At 44.3% G+C, this 16,778-nt stretch overlaps 1 protein-coding gene across 8 annotated transcripts in view; it reads left to right on the top strand.

Annotated features, from left to right (window-relative positions):
• Positions 1–16,778, top strand: part of BLTP3A (bridge-like lipid transfer protein family member 3A) — a 496,913-nt gene that overhangs the window by 107,585 nt on the left and 372,550 nt on the right. For 6 of the 8 annotated variants that reach the window (XM_073666443.1, XM_073666436.1, XM_073666439.1 and 3 more), the window contains 4 exons: positions 9,971–10,009; positions 10,113–10,204; positions 10,300–10,489; positions 10,563–10,700. The exons of 1 other annotated variant lie outside the window; for it this stretch is intronic. In XM_073666443.1, the coding sequence (XP_073522544.1) occupies positions 9,971–10,009; positions 10,113–10,204; positions 10,300–10,489; positions 10,563–10,700 (459 nt within the window). Of the gene's footprint in view, positions 1–9,970; positions 10,010–10,112; positions 10,205–10,299; positions 10,490–10,562; positions 10,701–16,778 lie in introns of those variants that run through there. One more of the 8 variants, XM_073666445.1, reaches the window with a different exon arrangement.

Raw genomic sequence — 16,778 nt, 5'->3', positions numbered from 1 at the left:
AGAGGTAAAATTATGTTCTCCTCATGAGCATCTATGCCTCTTTTAATGCATCCCATTATTTTATTTGCCTTTGCAGCAGCTGCCTGACACTGGCCACCAAGCCTGAGCTTGTCGTCCACCAATACACCCAGGTCTTTTTCAGTTACAGTTTTGCCCAGTGATTTACAATTAAGCATATACCGTAATTATACATTTTATTTCCTCTGCCCAAGTGCATGACCTTAGATTTATCCTCATTAAAGCTCATTTGCCATTTATCAGCCCAAGCTTCTAGTTTACATAGATCCTTCTGTAATATAAAATTGTCCTCCTCTGTATTGATTACCCTGCAGAGTTTAGTGTCTTCTGCAATATACAGTTAGGTCCATATATATTTGGGCAGAGACCACATTTTTCTAATTTTAGTTCTAGACCATACCACAATGAATTTTAAAGAAAACAATTCAGATGCAGTTGAAGTTCAGACTTTCAGATTTCGTTTGAGGGTATCCACATTAAAATTGGATTAAGGGTTTAGGAGTTTCAGCTCCTTAACATGTGCCACCCTGTTTTTAAAGGGACCAAAAGTAATTGGACAGATTAAATAATTGTAAATAAAATGTTCATTTTTAGTACTTGGTTGAAAACCATTTGTTGGCAATGACTGCCTGAAGTCTTGAACTCATGGACATCACCAGACGCTGTGTTTCCTCCTTTTTGATGTTCTGCCAGGCCTTCACTGCGGTGGTTTTCAGTTGCTGTTTGTTTGTGGGCCTTTCTGCCTGAAGTTTAGTCTTTAACAAGTGAAATGCATGCTCAATTGGGTTGAGATCAGGTGACTGACTTGGCCATTCAAGAATATTCCACTTCTTTGCTTTAATAAACTCCTGGGTTGTTTTGGCTTTATATTTTGGGTCATTTTCCATCTGTAGTATGAAACGACGACCAATCAGTTTGACTGCATTTGGCTGGATCTGAGCACACAGTATGGCTCTGAAGACATCAGAATTCATTCGGCTGCTTCTGTCCTGTGCCACATCATTAAACACTAGTGACCCAGTGCCACTGGCAGCTATGCATGCCCAAGCCATCACACTGCCTCCGCCGTGTTTTACAGATGATGTGGTATGCTTTGGATCATGAGCTGTACCACGCCTTCGCCATACTTTTCTCTTTCCATCTGTTACGCTCGCGCCCGGACTGACTGGCGTGAGCTTGATTAGTGATCCCACTGTACCATGTACCGAGGATTGCCTGGAGGGGCGTGACTAAGTATCAACCCGATCCGACCAAGGTCGCACGGCGGCTAGTCGACACCGTGGACCAAGGAGGAACCGAGCAGAGTGACCAGGTGCGACTCCAGGTCAGACCCCGGTCACAGTTGTTGACCCACGCCGGGGAATGCAGGAACAGGCAGGTTAGACTGGCATACAGGCAGGTGGGTATTGGCAAGTATGGCTGGTATGCAGACAGGTGGGCACTGGCAAGCACGGCTGGTATGCAGACAGGTGGGCACTGGCAAGCACGGCTGGAGTGCAAACCGGGAGGAGGTCCAGTACAGACTGGGAGACAGGTACAGAGCCGCAGATGCGGTAGACAAGCAGAGCAAAGCGAAACCGCCGGAGCGGAGGACAAGGCAGAGCAGAGAGGAACTGCTGGTGCGGTGAGCAAGCAGAGCGGAGCGAAAACTGCAGGTGCGGTGGGCAAGGCAGAGCAGAGCAGAGCGGAACCGCCGGAGCGGTGGGCAAGGCAGAGCAGATCGGAACCGCCGGAGCGGTGGGCAAGGCAGAGCAGAGAGAAGCCGCCGGAGCGGTGGGCAAGGCAGAGCAGAGAGAAGCCGCCGGAGCGGTGGGCAAGTCAGAGCAGAGAGAAACCGCTGGTCCGGTGAGCAAGGCAGAGCAGAGAGAAGCCGCCGGAGGGGAGGGCATGTCAGAGCAGAGAGAAACCGCTAGTGCGGTGGGCAAGGCAGAGCAGAGAGAAGCCGCCGGAGCTGTGGATAAGGCAGAGCAGAGGGAAGCCGCCGGAGCGGTGGGCAAGTCAGAGCAGAGAGAAACCGCCGGAGCGGTGGGTAAGGCAGAGCAGAGGGAAAGATGCAAGAGTCTGTCTGGATCCCAGAAACTCACTCAGCTTATATGTACACACAGGTAAGGATGTTACTTTTAGTAGCCATTCAAACCCATTTGTGTCAAATTCTGAGCATGTTATCAGGCCAAAATCACCAGGGTATGTGAACTTTTGAACAGGGTCATTTGGATATTTTTAGTTGACATTAAGATTTAAAAATAGAAAACACAGTAGTTTGATAATAAATGGCTTCACCCCACCAATCACCATGAGTGGAGAAAAAGGTTTTTTGTTATCATTCATATTCTTTGAAACGAGGCCAAGAAAGGAAAAATTCTGGCAGGATATGTAAACTTTTGAGCACAACTGTAGCTCAAAAAGTATGGCAAGCTAAAAACTGAAATTCTCGCACGCTTGGGGGTGACAATGACTATCAGGGCGCAGCGGGTTCACCGCTGGGCTTATCACCGGGACTAACCACCTCACTCCCAAATGTTTGACCTGTTTCACCTGGTCCAAAAGCGGCTGCAGTCAGAGTCCTCTACGCCTGTGCAGATGGTAGAGCGGGTGGTGATGGACCGGTTTGTGCACTACCTACCGAGGCCCATACCGACTTGGATTGCTCAGGGTGATCCCTGGAATACCAAAGAACTGATCGGACTGGTCGAGAGATACCAGGGGGTTGAAGGTTCTTTGGGCAGGCAGCCCTCTCCATACTGGGGGTCCCAGCAGGGGGCAGAGGCCCAAAAGTGGGTGGGGCGTCCAAGGTTCAAAGGGGTGGGGAAGGTGGTTTTCAAGGTCCCTACGGGTGATGTTGTTTGCTGGAGGTGCCACGGCCCAGGCCATATAGCTGCCGGTTGCCCCAGACCTCCGAGCCGATGGACTGCAGCATAGGACGCCATTCATATTATGCGTATCCGGCCTGCAGTGTGAACTGTCCACCTAGCGAGGGGCCACAAGCGTGTCCCATGAAGGTGAACGTGCAGCAGGTAGTGCCACTGCTAGACTTTGGGAGTCTGGTGACCCTTGTGAGGGCCACCTTTCCTCCCCAACTGATCCCGGGGAAGAAAGTCGGCATACGTGCATCCATGGTGATGCTAAGGACTACCCTATGGCTAGAGTGGACATTGGAACGGCACACGGTACTGAGTTCCACGAGGTCAGCGTCGTTCAGGACTATTTGCACTCTATAATTATAGGCTGGGACTTTTATTTATTTTGGGATTTGTGGGGAAAGGGTTCCGGGTTCGCTGGTTCAGATAGGAAACCAGTTAACCCTGATGAGGTAGCACCACAACCAGAGTCAGACAGGTTTCCCTATTGTGTCCTTGTGGGGGATAAGGAGGTAGTGTCCCCTGAGTCTGATGAGAGTTAGGGGTGACCAGTGAGAATTTTGTGTCTGCCCAACTTAGAGACCTAACTCTGAAGGAATCCTTCAATAATGTCACTGTCATATATGGGGGTGCACAGGAGCTGAGGGCTGACACAAGGTTTCCTATTTTATGATGAGCGGAGAGTTGTTGTACCAGGTCACGAAAGTGAGGGAAGAGCTGGTGTAACACTTAATAGTGCCGGGTCCCTATAGACGGAAGGTGTTGGACATGGCCCATTCGCATATCTTGGGGGGAAATCTAGGGGTGGAAAAAAAACGCAGGAACGGATTATGCAGAGGTTCTATTGGCCCAGGTGTCACTGGAAAATATTAAAGTATTGCAGGTCCTGCCCTACGTGCCAGCTAACCGCACCTACCTCTCACTTTCAAAGTCCCCTCATGCCATTGCCCGTTATTGAAGTGCTGTTCGAGAGAATTGCCATGGACTTGGTCGGTCCCCTGGTTAAATCTGCTCGTGGGCATCAATATATCTTGGTCATCCTGTATTATGCCACACGTTATCCGGAAGCATTTCCCCTGACAAACTCATCTGCAAAGAGTATAGCCCGCGAATTGGTCCACGTTTTCTCCCGGACAGGTTTACCAATGAATATCCTAAACGACCAGGGAACACCTTTTTATGAGTAAGGTGATGAGGGAGTTATGCAAGGTCCTACAAATCTCCCAACTGAGAACTTCAGTGTACCATCCTCAGACAGATGGCCTGGTGGAAAGATTTAATAAAGCCCTTGAACTTGAAGCCCTATTGGATACCAGAGGCCCGACGAGAGTTGATCTCCAAAGAGGTGGCTCGTATGCTGAAACTCTGTCATTGAGGAGTCCAAGAGCGGTTGGTTGAGCCCGATCATCTTGGTCCCAAAGCCCGATGGTGAGTGGAGATTTTGCAGCGAATATCGGAAGTTGAATGAAGTCTCCAAATTCAACGCATATCCCATGCCCTGCATCGACGAGCTGATCGAGAGGCTTGGGCCAGCAAGGTACATAACCACCTTGAATTTGACGAAGGGATATTGGCAGATCCCCATGGCACAGGGAGCCGAGGAGAAGACTGCGTTTTCTACGCCGGACGGATGCTTCCACGGGCCAGGGGTCACGCGTGGTAAGTGGGTCCTAACAGCCTTCCTGACCGGTAATAGCATGTAATACATGATTCAACACCGCAAAATGAGATATTCTTGCTTGATTCAGTGAGGTGACACTAACTGGGGTTTGAGATTTCAGCACAGGGTAACTGTGTACTGGGTACATGAGCACTGATAGTTTGCAGCCTGCATTCATGATTGCACATGAGGCATAGACTGAGATATGTATATAATGGCGTGCTGTTAAACTGTGACTTGTTGTGTTTTCTCTGCCTGCTATTTGCTACCTCCCGTGGAGAGGGGAAGATAAAGCCCTTCTGATTACTAAAAAAGACTGGTGTTAAACTGTTTACTGCAATGTGATTTGATTGATGTTAATGCCACTCAGGATACACACTTATAAACCTGCAAACCACCCCAATTGATCGGTTCATCATTTACTATGGCTCACTGTCTGTTAAATAACTGTTGTTTTTAATTGTTTGTCAGCATATATGTAAAATAAATGGATTTATACTTTTTTACAAAAATTGCTACATGTGTAATTACTCTGTTTTTCTAAGTAAAATGCTTAATAAGGGCGTTAGCATGATTTATATCAAAGTCTGGTTCTTTTTGTGTGATGCTTTCACTATGTCCGGATGCCGTTTGGACTGCTGGGGGCCCCTGCAACCTTCCAGAGAGCTATGGATCGAATTCTTTCACTCCATAAACAATACGCCGCGGCATACCTGGACGATATTGTTATGTTTGGCCCGGACTGGGAGAGTCATCTGGAAAAGGTCCAGGTGGTGTTTGATGCTCTCAGGAAGGCGGGGTTTTCAATAAACCCGAAGAAATGTGCCATGGGTAAAGAAGCCAAATACCTGGGTTATGTTGTTGGTAGAGGCGAGATCCAACCCCAAATCAGTAAAGTGGAGGCAATCCAAACCTGGCCGAGACTGCTGTCAAAAAAACAGGTTAGAGTCTTCCTGGGGATCGTGGGATACTACAGAAGGTTCATCTCAAACTTCGCCATGATTGCCGCACCCTGACTGACCTTCGTAATGGGGTAAAATCAGCCATGGCCAAGTGGACTGCAGAGGCAGAAACTGCCTTTCAAGAGATGAAAGTGGCTCTGTGTAGGCAATCGGTCCTGGTTGCCCCCAATTTCAAGAAAGAGTTTATACTTCAGACAGATGCCTCAGATGTCTGTTTACGAGCAGTTCTTTCCCAGGAGATACACAGGGAGGTGCACCCTGTCCTCTACCTGAGTGGGAAGCGAGAAAAATTATGCGGTAGTACCGTAACGTGTCCATCTGCTAGGTCGGAAATTTAGATTGGCATCCGACCATGCCCCACTCAGATGGATGAGGGAAACAAAGGGGAGAAATGCCAGGGTCACCGGCTGGTTTTTAGCCCTACAGGATTTGAAGTTCCATGTAGAACGCAGAGCAGGGAAGCTACACGGTATTGCTGATGCCCTCTCGAGAATTCCCTGTCTAGTGGTAGAAGATGCCCCGCCCCACGGCTTTAGGCAGAGGGGGGATGAATGAAAGGTGGCTAATGGTCACATAGTCCATGGGAGATATGTGTCACAGAGATGGCTGGTCTCTGTGATGTACCCCAGAGTGTTTCTCTAGTGCACCCTTGCACTAAGAGGTCTAATTGGTGCACCTGGGAGCCAGGTTACGGGTTGCTAGGAGAGAATGGGCGGGTCCAGCAACCCACATACCTCACCTCTGGGTGTGGTTAACAGCCTATAAAAATGTTTGCCTGAACTGAAGGCTGTTTGTTTTTTTTTCTTGCTTGTTGGTTTATGAAACCATAAACCGACATGGACTCTTAAAGGAACATGCTCCCTGTTTTCCTCCCATCGCACCCAAGTGAGTAAAACCCCTACTATATATGTATGTATGTATAGTGGTTGCTCGGCTCTCCGGAGGAATACAACGGACACGCGGTCCTGGTAAAACTTCCTGCGGGTTTATTATGTGGCATAAACTCCAGCAGTGTCCCATAAAAATAAACAGACCCTCTTGGGGGTTAACGGGAAAACAAAAGAGAAAGTACAACAGAGTCTATTAGCAAGCAAGGCTCCGCCTGCTCCCGGTAGCATAGCGAAGTCTTCAGCAACACCCGTCCTCCGCTGCTACACTCTGGCTTCGGTGTTGCTCTCTGGCTTCAGCCCAAATCAGCCTGGAGACTTCCCTCTCCAGGCCACACACTACTCAGAGAAAAAAAACTGACTTAACATTTAAACCTTGCTCAGCCACACCCTAAGGGGAGGTAGGGGAATGGCCTCCCACCCTCTTTTCCATTCCCATAAAACCACACCCTTTAAAAGAGTTAACCCCCAGCATATAACATGCTGGCAGAAAGTTTATTGGTTTCAGATCACACAGGTTAGCAACCTGTGTGACACATACCTCCCCTCATATACCATACCAGTGACTCTTATATATCTATCTATTTCTATCTTTCTATCTATCTATCTATATACACACACACACACATATATACACACACACACACACATACACACACACACACACACACACACTCTCTCTGCCTGTCGGGTACAAATGTATATCTGCACTGCACAGGAACACTTCTGTTCTGTATATACACACTGCACAGTGCTACTTCTTTCCTGTGTGTGTATAATAAATATATATATACTCTGCACAGTACCACTTCTCCTGTCCTGTGTATATATATACGCTGCACAGTACCACTTCTCCAGTCCTGTTGTTGAAGAGGCGACATTAGACTTTGGGAGGGTCAATATTTGTTTATTATTTTCAATATTCCTATGGGAAATTAAAAATAAATATTGGAAAATCCATTTAAATGGATTATCCCAAGTAATCCCCTATCTTGAGAACTTTCCTATCGCTGGGGGTCCGACTGCTGGGACTCCCATTATCTCGAGAACCAGAGCTCTGAAGAGCACCATGTAATGCAGCTGTGGTGGATCATGCACACTGCTGCACCATTCACATGTGGCTCGTCAAATAACTCCTTTAAGGGAGTGATGAGGGGCATGATAAAATATATCAAAATTCAGTGATCGGCGGTAATGAGTGTTAAAGTATGTGGGCTGGTGGGGTTTGTGTGTTAGGGCTGCTTTTTTGTCCCAGTCTGGCCCTGCATGTGCCCAAACAGAAGTTTTTGACCTCATATGGGATATCATCGCATTTCAAAGAAATTGTATAACAACTTAATGGGTCTGTTTTCTCCTATTATCCATTGTGAAAATTACAAATTTGGGGTTAAAATTAAACTTTCATGAAAAAAATGAGCATTTTCAATATGACGACCTAATGATATCAATTTCTTTGTAGTACCTGTGTTTTCAAAATACTCACTATACCACTGGATATAATCCTTGAGGGGGTGTAGTTTCCAAAATGGTGTAGCTTGTGGGGAGTTTCCACTGTTTTAGCACATCAGGGACTCTCCAAACGCGACATGACGCCCGCATACCATTCCATCAGCGTCTGCATTCCAATACATCACTGCTTCCTTTCCAAGCCCTGCCGTGCACCCAAACAATTGTTTTCCCCTACATATTGGATATCGGCGTACTCGGGAGCAATAACGCAACACATTTTGAGGTTCATTTTCTCCTGTTACCCTTGTGAAAATAAAAAAAATTGTGGCTAAAAGTACATTTTTGTGGGAAAAATTATTTTTTTTTATTTTCACGGCTGTACATTATAAACTTCTGTGAAGCACTTGGGGGTTCAAGGTGCTCACCACACATCTAGATGCGTTCCTTGAGGGATCTAGTTTCTAAAATGGGGTCACTTGTGGGGGGTTTCCACTGTTTAGGCACATCAGTGGCTCCCCAAATGCAACATGGCATCCGCTCTTGATTCCAGTCATTTTTCCATTCAAAAAGTCAAACAATAATCTTTCCCTTCCGATCCCTGCCGTGCGTCCACACAGTAGTTTTACCCCACATATGGTTGATCGGCATACTCGGGAGAAATTGCACAACAAATTTTTGGAGTCCATTTCTACGGATACCCTTGTAAAAATATAAACTTGGGGGCTAAAGTAAAATTTTTGTGAAAAAAAAAAAAGTAACATTTTTTTTCCTTTCACATTGCTTTAGTTCTTGAATGTGGTTTTGATGGCTTTGAGGGGTGCAGTTTTTAGAGTGGTGTTACATTTGAGTATTTTCTGTCACGTAAGCCCCCCAAAGTCACTTCAAATGTGATGTGGTCCCTAAAAAAAATTTAATTTTAAATTTTGTTGTAAAAATAAGAAATCGCTGGTCAACTTTTATCCCTTATAACTTCCTAAAAAAAAGTATTTAAAAAATTGTGCTGATGTAAGGTAGACATGTGGGAAATGTTATTTATTAAGTATTTTTGTGATATACCGTAACTCCTTTTATTTAAGGTCATAAAAATTAAAAGTTTGAAAATTGCAATTGTTATTTTCACAAATAAACGCAAGTTATAGTGCAGAAATGTTACCACTATCCTGAAGTACAATATGTCACGAAAAAACAATCTCAGAATCAGGGGAATCCGTTGAAGCATTCCAGAGTAATTACTTCATAAAGTGACAGTGGTCAGAATTGTAAAAATTGGCCTGGTCATTAAGGACATAATTAATTGGCTCTGTCACTAAGGGGTTAAAGTAAAAATATAACAATAATGATAATCTACATTATGTTTAAAATCTGCAAATTTGTACTTTCTTCACTCTTAGGTCACGGCCCCACTATCAGTATTTGATCAGTATTTGGTCAGTACTTTTTCCCAGGAGTTGGAGCCAAAACCAGGAGTGAGTGATAAATGCAGAATTGGTGACTTGTTTCTATTATTCCTTTTCTCTGATTATTCCTCACCTGGTTTTCGCTCCCACTCCTGAGAATAAATACTGACCAAATACCGATAGTAGGGCCGTGACTTTAGACTACTTAACAAAATCTGTGCTTGATCCTTTTTCACAGTACTGCAAGGAGCCGAGTCTGTCAGTATTGCATTTGTGCCTTCTATCTCAGGTATAGAACATACATGCTGTTATTGGCTTATGACAGATACCATGCAGATGCAACTATCACATTTCGGGCTCTTTCACACGTCAGTGTGTCCCATACGTGTGGTGTCAGTTTCCACATGTACCAGAGACACTGGTGAAACTAAGTTTCGAATTGTAGCTAAAAATGGTCATCGATGTAATACAAGGACAGATTGTATGAGTGGTCTCCATTCTGCCAGACTCAGAGTGGCTTTTCATTTTTCTTTGAAGGCGAATGGGGATCCCTAGTCAGCAGGCCCCCTTATGATGTCCATTTACTCTATTAGTGTTAGATTATGCTCCCAAATAGGGAATGTAGTCTGAGGGTGTCTAAATTGGACAATTCATTTAGCTTCTGCAGCACAGCTGAATTTATGTAATCATATCTGTAGTCTACCTAGATGGTGTAACAGTGTCACATTATCTCTACCAGATACAATGGACCAAGCTGAAAACACATCCAATTTGTTTGGTAAGTTAACCTGCGAATGTTTCTTTTTGTTATTGTTGCTGTACTCTAAACACCCAGCAGTAGGGGAATATTTGTATCTGAATTGGTATGGTTACTTCTGTAGGTGATTGATAAAGTTGAAATTGAGATGAAAACATGTGAAGATCCTCGACCGCCAAATGGACCATCTCCTATAGCACTTGCAGCCGGTCAAAGGTGAGATATATAATTTTTTTTAGCTACAATGATATCTCAAACCGTTTAAGGTGAGTGCCGTGATCTCAGATATTGTTTTCCTTCCTTTATATTAGTGAATATGGTTTTGCAGAGAAAGTGGTAGAGGGGATGTTCCTAGAGGTCGGCTGTGTGATGATCAAGATCGAATCACAAACATTTCGTGCTTCGCTACAGCTCTGGCAGCTACAAGGTTACAGTGTTAGTCCAACATGGCAGCAAAGTGATTTACGATTCACCCGCCTTACCCATCCACAAAGAGGAGAGGTAAGCACTTGACAATACATATCTAACATGAGGGTTTATGGTATGTTGTTTCTAATTGTGGCTTTGTGTTGAGGTTCTCACATTTAAGCAAGTAACCTGGCAGACGCTACGCATTGAAGCTGATGCATCGGAAAGTTGTGAAGATGCCCCAAGCACTCCTCTGCGTTTACTTACCAATGGTGGAAAATTGAATATTGCACTTAAACGAAGGGTAAGACCAAATACAAATGTCTTACAACAATGTACATATTTTTGAGCAGAAGTCTTTCTAACCTCCCCAACAGTAAGATGTCTCCATAACACCAAACTATAAATTTCCCATATTATAAGTTAAATAGCAGTCATTTTGTCAACACTGTGCGAAAAGTACTTTTTAAAAAAATTCTCAGGACTGGAACATTTTTACAGTGCAATGAGGCTGAATAGCAAAGTTTTATTTTCAACCCTCTTTATCAGCTCTTATATTGTGGAATTGGTATTAATATCTAGAAGTAATTTTTGCTTTACTTGGTGAGCAACTCTTAGGCTGCGTGCCCACTATGCATTTTTCAAGCGTTTTTGCCGATGAATTTCCACAGCAAAAACGCTTGGTAATACGTGCCCCATGGTCCCCAATGATAATCCGCATGTGCTGTGCACTTGCTGCGGAAATTTCCGCTGCGGATTATCATTGTGGAAAAATACACAGCATGTCCATTAATTTTGCGGACACGCAGCGTAATCGCCGCCATTGACTTGCATTGGACTGCGTGACATCCGCATCACTGCATCTGCACATGCGGATATCACACGGTTCAATGTGCAGATGGTACCCAGGTCTGGGGGAGAGGAGACTCTCCTCCGGACCCGGGTACCACAGAAACTGTAAAAAAAAGAATTTAAAATAAATAAAGATTATACTTAACTTCCGATGTCCTCCCAGTGTTTTCTCCCCTAAGTCTGGTCTGCTGTATGGGTCGCGGTGTTGTGAAGGACCTGCCATGACGTCATTGAGTCATGTGACCTGTCACATGACTCAATGACGTCACCGCAGGTCCTTCACACCACCGCGAGCCGCCCAAGACACCGGACGCAGCAGAGAACACACCGGGAGGACACCGGAAGGTAAGTATAATCCTTTTTTTTATTTTTTACCATTCTTATTCTTTTTTTTTTTTAGCTAACTTGGTCACACTGTATAAAATCTATGCCGGTTGCATGGATTTATATAGTATGAACAAGTTGTCAAGCACTTTCCAAGTGATGCTAAAATCGCTTGGAAAAGCGCTTGATAACCCGCATGCGGAAATGCATGCAAATACGCTTGACAAACGCTTCTACCTGGCGGGAAAAACGCATGTAAAAACCGCATGCGTTTTTCCTGCCAGGGAGAAGCGGAAAAAATATGCAGCATTTCTGCATCGTGGGCACATAGCCTTAGACTAAGGCCAGAGTCACGCTACACGTCAACAAAATCGTTCCGATTCTCAGTGCAGAGAGTCGCACGAGTGTTGTCTGTGTGGTAATCCGTGTGTAATGCGATTTCATTGCAGTGATGCAATAGTTTCTCGCCCATGTATCCATATGACATCCGTATGCTATGCTTTTTTTTTCTCTGAAACTATTTTTCTCCAATCATTTACAGGACCATTTACAGTGTTCTATGCTACAGAATGATAATGTATCCGTGTGCCGTCCGATTTTTCATTGCACCTATAGGCTTGTATTGGCGAGTCTCACGCGATACACGCATACAATCGCAGCCGAATACGCCTGAGAAATTAAACGGTGATCTGAGCTGGCCCATAGAATAACACTGGGCCGAGTGCTATGCGATGTTTTATTGCATAGCACTCGGCCGTGTTATAAGGTAGTGTGACTCCAGCCTAAAGTACCCATGCACATTAGATTAAGGTCATCCAAACCCAACGATTTCAGCAGGACCAGCCTACTTTCTGATGTGTATGGAGGCACAGATGTTGGGGTAGAGATGTATGTTCTCAATTTCATGGGATTATATTGAGAAAAATGTGGGGTAGCTCAATTACTATACAGGTTCATCTCACTAAATTAGAATATCATCAAAAAGTTAATTTCAGTTCTTCAATACAAAAAGTGAAACTCATATACCGCATTTTTCGGACTATAAGACGCACTTTTTTCCTCCAAAATTTTGGAGGAAAGTGGGGGGTGCGTCTTATAGTCCGATATACATAAATACTGTGGCTGTGGGTGGTGGGGGAAGCTGCAGCCTACACTGTGGCGGCTACTAAAGAAAATGAATATTCATTGCAGTGAATATTACTTTTCCTTAATAACCGGCATACTGTGCCAGCAGTGTGGCTCCTGGTATGTATGACACCCCTTGATCCCCGTCACGCTGCACAAAAAAAACAAAACTTTCATACTCACCTCCTCTCTCCTCCAGCGTGGTGTCCCGCTCTGTGCCAGAATAGTCACTGCTCCCCACGCCGGGACTGTGTGCGTGGGGAGCAGTGACCATTTATTCTCCCTAATAGCGCGCATGCTGTAGCCGCAGTGCGGCTCCTGCTGCGCTCGGCTGTCAGTGTGCTCGCTATTGAAGGCCATGAATATTCACCACTCCCATGGGTGTGGTAAATATTCATGGCCTTTAATAGCAGGCACGCTGACCGCCGAGCGCAGCAGGAGCTGTGCTGCAGCTAAAGTGTTAGGGAGAATGAATGGTCACTGCTCCCCACGCACGCAGTCCCGGCGTGGGAAGCAGTGACTATTCCGTCACAGAGCGGAACACCGTGCTGGAGGAGAGAGGAGGTGAGTATTAGTGTTATTTTTTTTCTGTGCAGCGGGACGGGGATCAGGGAGATGCCATACATACCGTGATGAGCGGGGCCATCCATACAGGGATGAGGCATGAGGGGGGCCATACATACAGGGATTAAGGGGGCCATACATACCTGGAAGAGGAATGAAGGTACCATACATGCCATCAAGAGGCATACATACCAGGATGGGTGTGAAGGGGCCATACATAACAGGATGAAGGGTGCCATGCATACCAGGAAGAGGGATGAGGGGGCATGCATACCAGGATTGGGGATTTGAGTGCCATGCATATCAGGATGGGGATGAGGGCCACGTATAACAGTAAGGAGGGGGCCATATATACCAGGATGAGGAATATTAACAGAATTGGGGGACATTACCCCTATAACAGTGGCAGCAGCAGACCCCCTCCCTCTTAGCAGGGCATCATGACCACATTTTTGCTTACATTTTTTTTTTCTATTTTCCTCCTTTAAACCTAGGTGCGTCTTATGGTCCGAAAAGTACAGTATTATATAGAGTCATTACAAACAGAGTGATCTATTTCAAGTGTTTATTTCTGTTAATGTTGATGATTATGGCTTACAGCCAATGAAAGCACAAAAGTTATTATCTCGCTAAATAAGAATAATTAACAAAAAACACCTGCAAAGGCTTCCTAAGCGTTTAAAAAGGTCCCGTAGTCTGTTTCATTAGGCTCCACAATCATGGAGAGGACTGCTGACTTGACAGATGTCCAGAAGGCAGTCATTGACGCACTCCACAAGTGACAAGTGACGTCTCTTGTCTTGTTGGAGGTTTTACACAGGTCTGAGTTTCAGGCCTGATATTGCATATGGTTCTTTCGTGACGAGACTTACATCTCTCTCTAGTCTCCTTTAAATTAAGTAACGAAGCATAATTGTGCTACTCTGATTTAACCAACTAAGTGTCGGATAGTACAGCCTGTAGTGGTCAGTCTGTATCCTCTCTCTTTGGGACAGCACGAATTGTGCCTTTTCATTGCTCTGACCACTTTCCACAGTGGGTCAGACCAACAAACAGATTTCGCTCAGAGGGGTGTATCGTTGAGGTAAGCTAGACAGTATCTTAATCATGCTCCTGAATGAGTGACGGTTATGGCTGTGACCTCTCTTAGGGGTAGATCTTGGTTGTGAACAAGACGATAGTCTGAGACTCTAAGGCAGTGGTTCTCAACTCCAGTCCTCAAGACCCACCAACAGAACATGTTTTCAGGATTTCCTTAGTATTGCACAGGTAATAATTCCATCACCTGTGCAAAACTAAGATAATCCTGAAAACCTGATCTGTTGGTGGGTCTTGAGGACTGAAGTTGAGAACCACTGCTCTAAGGCTATGTGCGCACGTTCAGGATGTGAATGCAGAAAATTCCTCAAGATTTTTGCATCTCTTGGCAGGAAAAATGCTGCAGTAAAAACGCGTTTTGCCCGATTTTGATGCTTTTTTTGATGCGTTTTTGTACCTCAATGAATTCTTTTTGGAACTAAAAAAAGATATTTGGAAAAAGAAACGTGGGACTTTAACCCTTGAATTACTGTCAGACCTGGGATGAGTGTATTGGTTAATTTAAATGAATAAAGAAAGTGTCTGTTGTATTTCAAATAGTGTTTTTACTTTGTGTGTGTTTATTTAACTCTTTACTTTACTTTAATTAGGTTTAGTAATGAAAGGGTCTAATTGACACCTTGTCATCACTAAACAAAAGGGCTAGGTGTCAGCTAAACCAATAAACCCAATCTCATTAGCATTTCCATTCAAGTAATTTCTTGGGCAGCTGCGAGCTGCTATTTTTAGCCTAGGAAGTTGCCATTAGGCAAACATGTTCCCTGGCAATTAATAACAGATCACAGCGGATTCATTAGCCGCTATGTCCCCCCAATCAGCAACCGGCAGCGCTTTGGGCGCAGCGCGTTTTCGCTGCGTCCAAAACGCTATGTTCTAATGCTGCTCTTCTGTTGTCAATACATGTACACACAACACTGAATGTAGCTGTATAAGACACTGACCATATTCAGACCCGCAGTTCAACAGGCCTATCAATAATCGTGTATTTGCTATATGGACCAATGTGGAATGGCAGACCATTCGGTAAGACACATGAAAAAGGAGAACCACCGAATGATAGGTCCAATCAAACAGACTGATTTAAATAAATGCCTTTATTGGAGTTATGGTTAAAGTGACACTACATGCACAAGGAAAGCCGCATTACAGTGACCAAAATTGTGTACAGTGTTATTATATTTCAATTTGTGCTGGACTACGAAATATGCTAGTGAATACCAGAGGTAGGTAAATGCAGGACTGATGATCAGTTATACCATTGATGGAAAAGAAGTACTAAATAGGCTTAGATCACCAAACAATCAACTTCAGGTAGCATATGAATGGCCAAATCATGTAAATATACTTTGTTACGGAGAGGAAAATTCCATATGCTCCATGTCCATGACCATTCATGTGCCCCATATATATTTATGTGATAGTCATAATAATTCCAGAATACTGACTCAAATCATGAAAAGAGTTTAAAGTATATACCTGCACACTAGTCCAGCATGTATGAACGGCACCAAGCTTCTTAACCTCGACGCGCGTTTTGGACACACGTCCTTATTCAGGGGGTCACCCTTGTCCCCCAGGGTCCTGCAAGCTCTGTGGGTGCGGTGCAGAGCAGTAGCTCTGACAGGGGACTTCATCAGGACCTGATTGGATCAGGTCCCAATGATGTTAACCCTTTACTATCTTCTAGATGCAGCGATCCAGAGTGATCGCGGCATTTATGAGATAGTGAGAGGAGAGGGGGTCGTCCACTCACCTTTCCGACAGCCCCCGTGATACCTGATAGGACCTGGCGTTGTCATGGCAGCTGGAGGTCACATGACGACCTCCTGGTCTGCCATGCATGGTGTCTTGCTAGGCTCAGCCTGCAGCTGAGTCTAGCAGGAGATATGACAATGTAAAACTGTCAGCAAAGCTCTCAATGCAATGCAATACATGTCTATTGCATTGCATGAGAACAGTGATTAGAAAATTAAAAATTGAAGTCCCATATAGGGACTAAGTAAAAATGTAAAAAAAAGTCTAAAAAATGTTTTCAAACTGTTAAAAAAATAAATAAAAAAATTACAAAATAAAAAAAAAATAAAAAAAATAAAAATTAAATCAATAAATCCGTATATTTATGCAAAAACAAAAAAAAGTACACATATTTGGTATTGCCGCGTCCGGAGCAACCCGATCTATAAAATTATCACACTAATTAACCCCTTCTGTGCACACCATAAAAAAAAAATAAAAAACGGACCAAATAGACGAATGTGAATAAATATGGTACCGCTGAAAACGTCATCTTGTCCCGCAAAAAAAAAGCCACCATACAGCTCCATCAGTTAAAAAAAAGTTATAGCTCTCAGAATTTTTTTTTTCTATAAAATGGTTTTATTGTGTAAAAGCAACAAAACTCATATAGTTTTTTTAAGTG

The sequence above is a fragment of the Phyllobates terribilis genome, unplaced genomic scaffold (genome assembly GCF_046119375.1).
Source record: "Phyllobates terribilis strain yellow unplaced genomic scaffold, ASM4611937v1 Scaffold_2__4_contigs__length_985480577, whole genome shotgun sequence".
In the NCBI taxonomy this organism is placed as follows: domain Eukaryota; kingdom Metazoa; phylum Chordata; class Amphibia; order Anura; family Dendrobatidae; genus Phyllobates; species Phyllobates terribilis.
The sequence above is the reverse complement of the archived record's forward strand: the minus strand, read 5'-3'. Positions and strand labels throughout refer to the sequence as shown.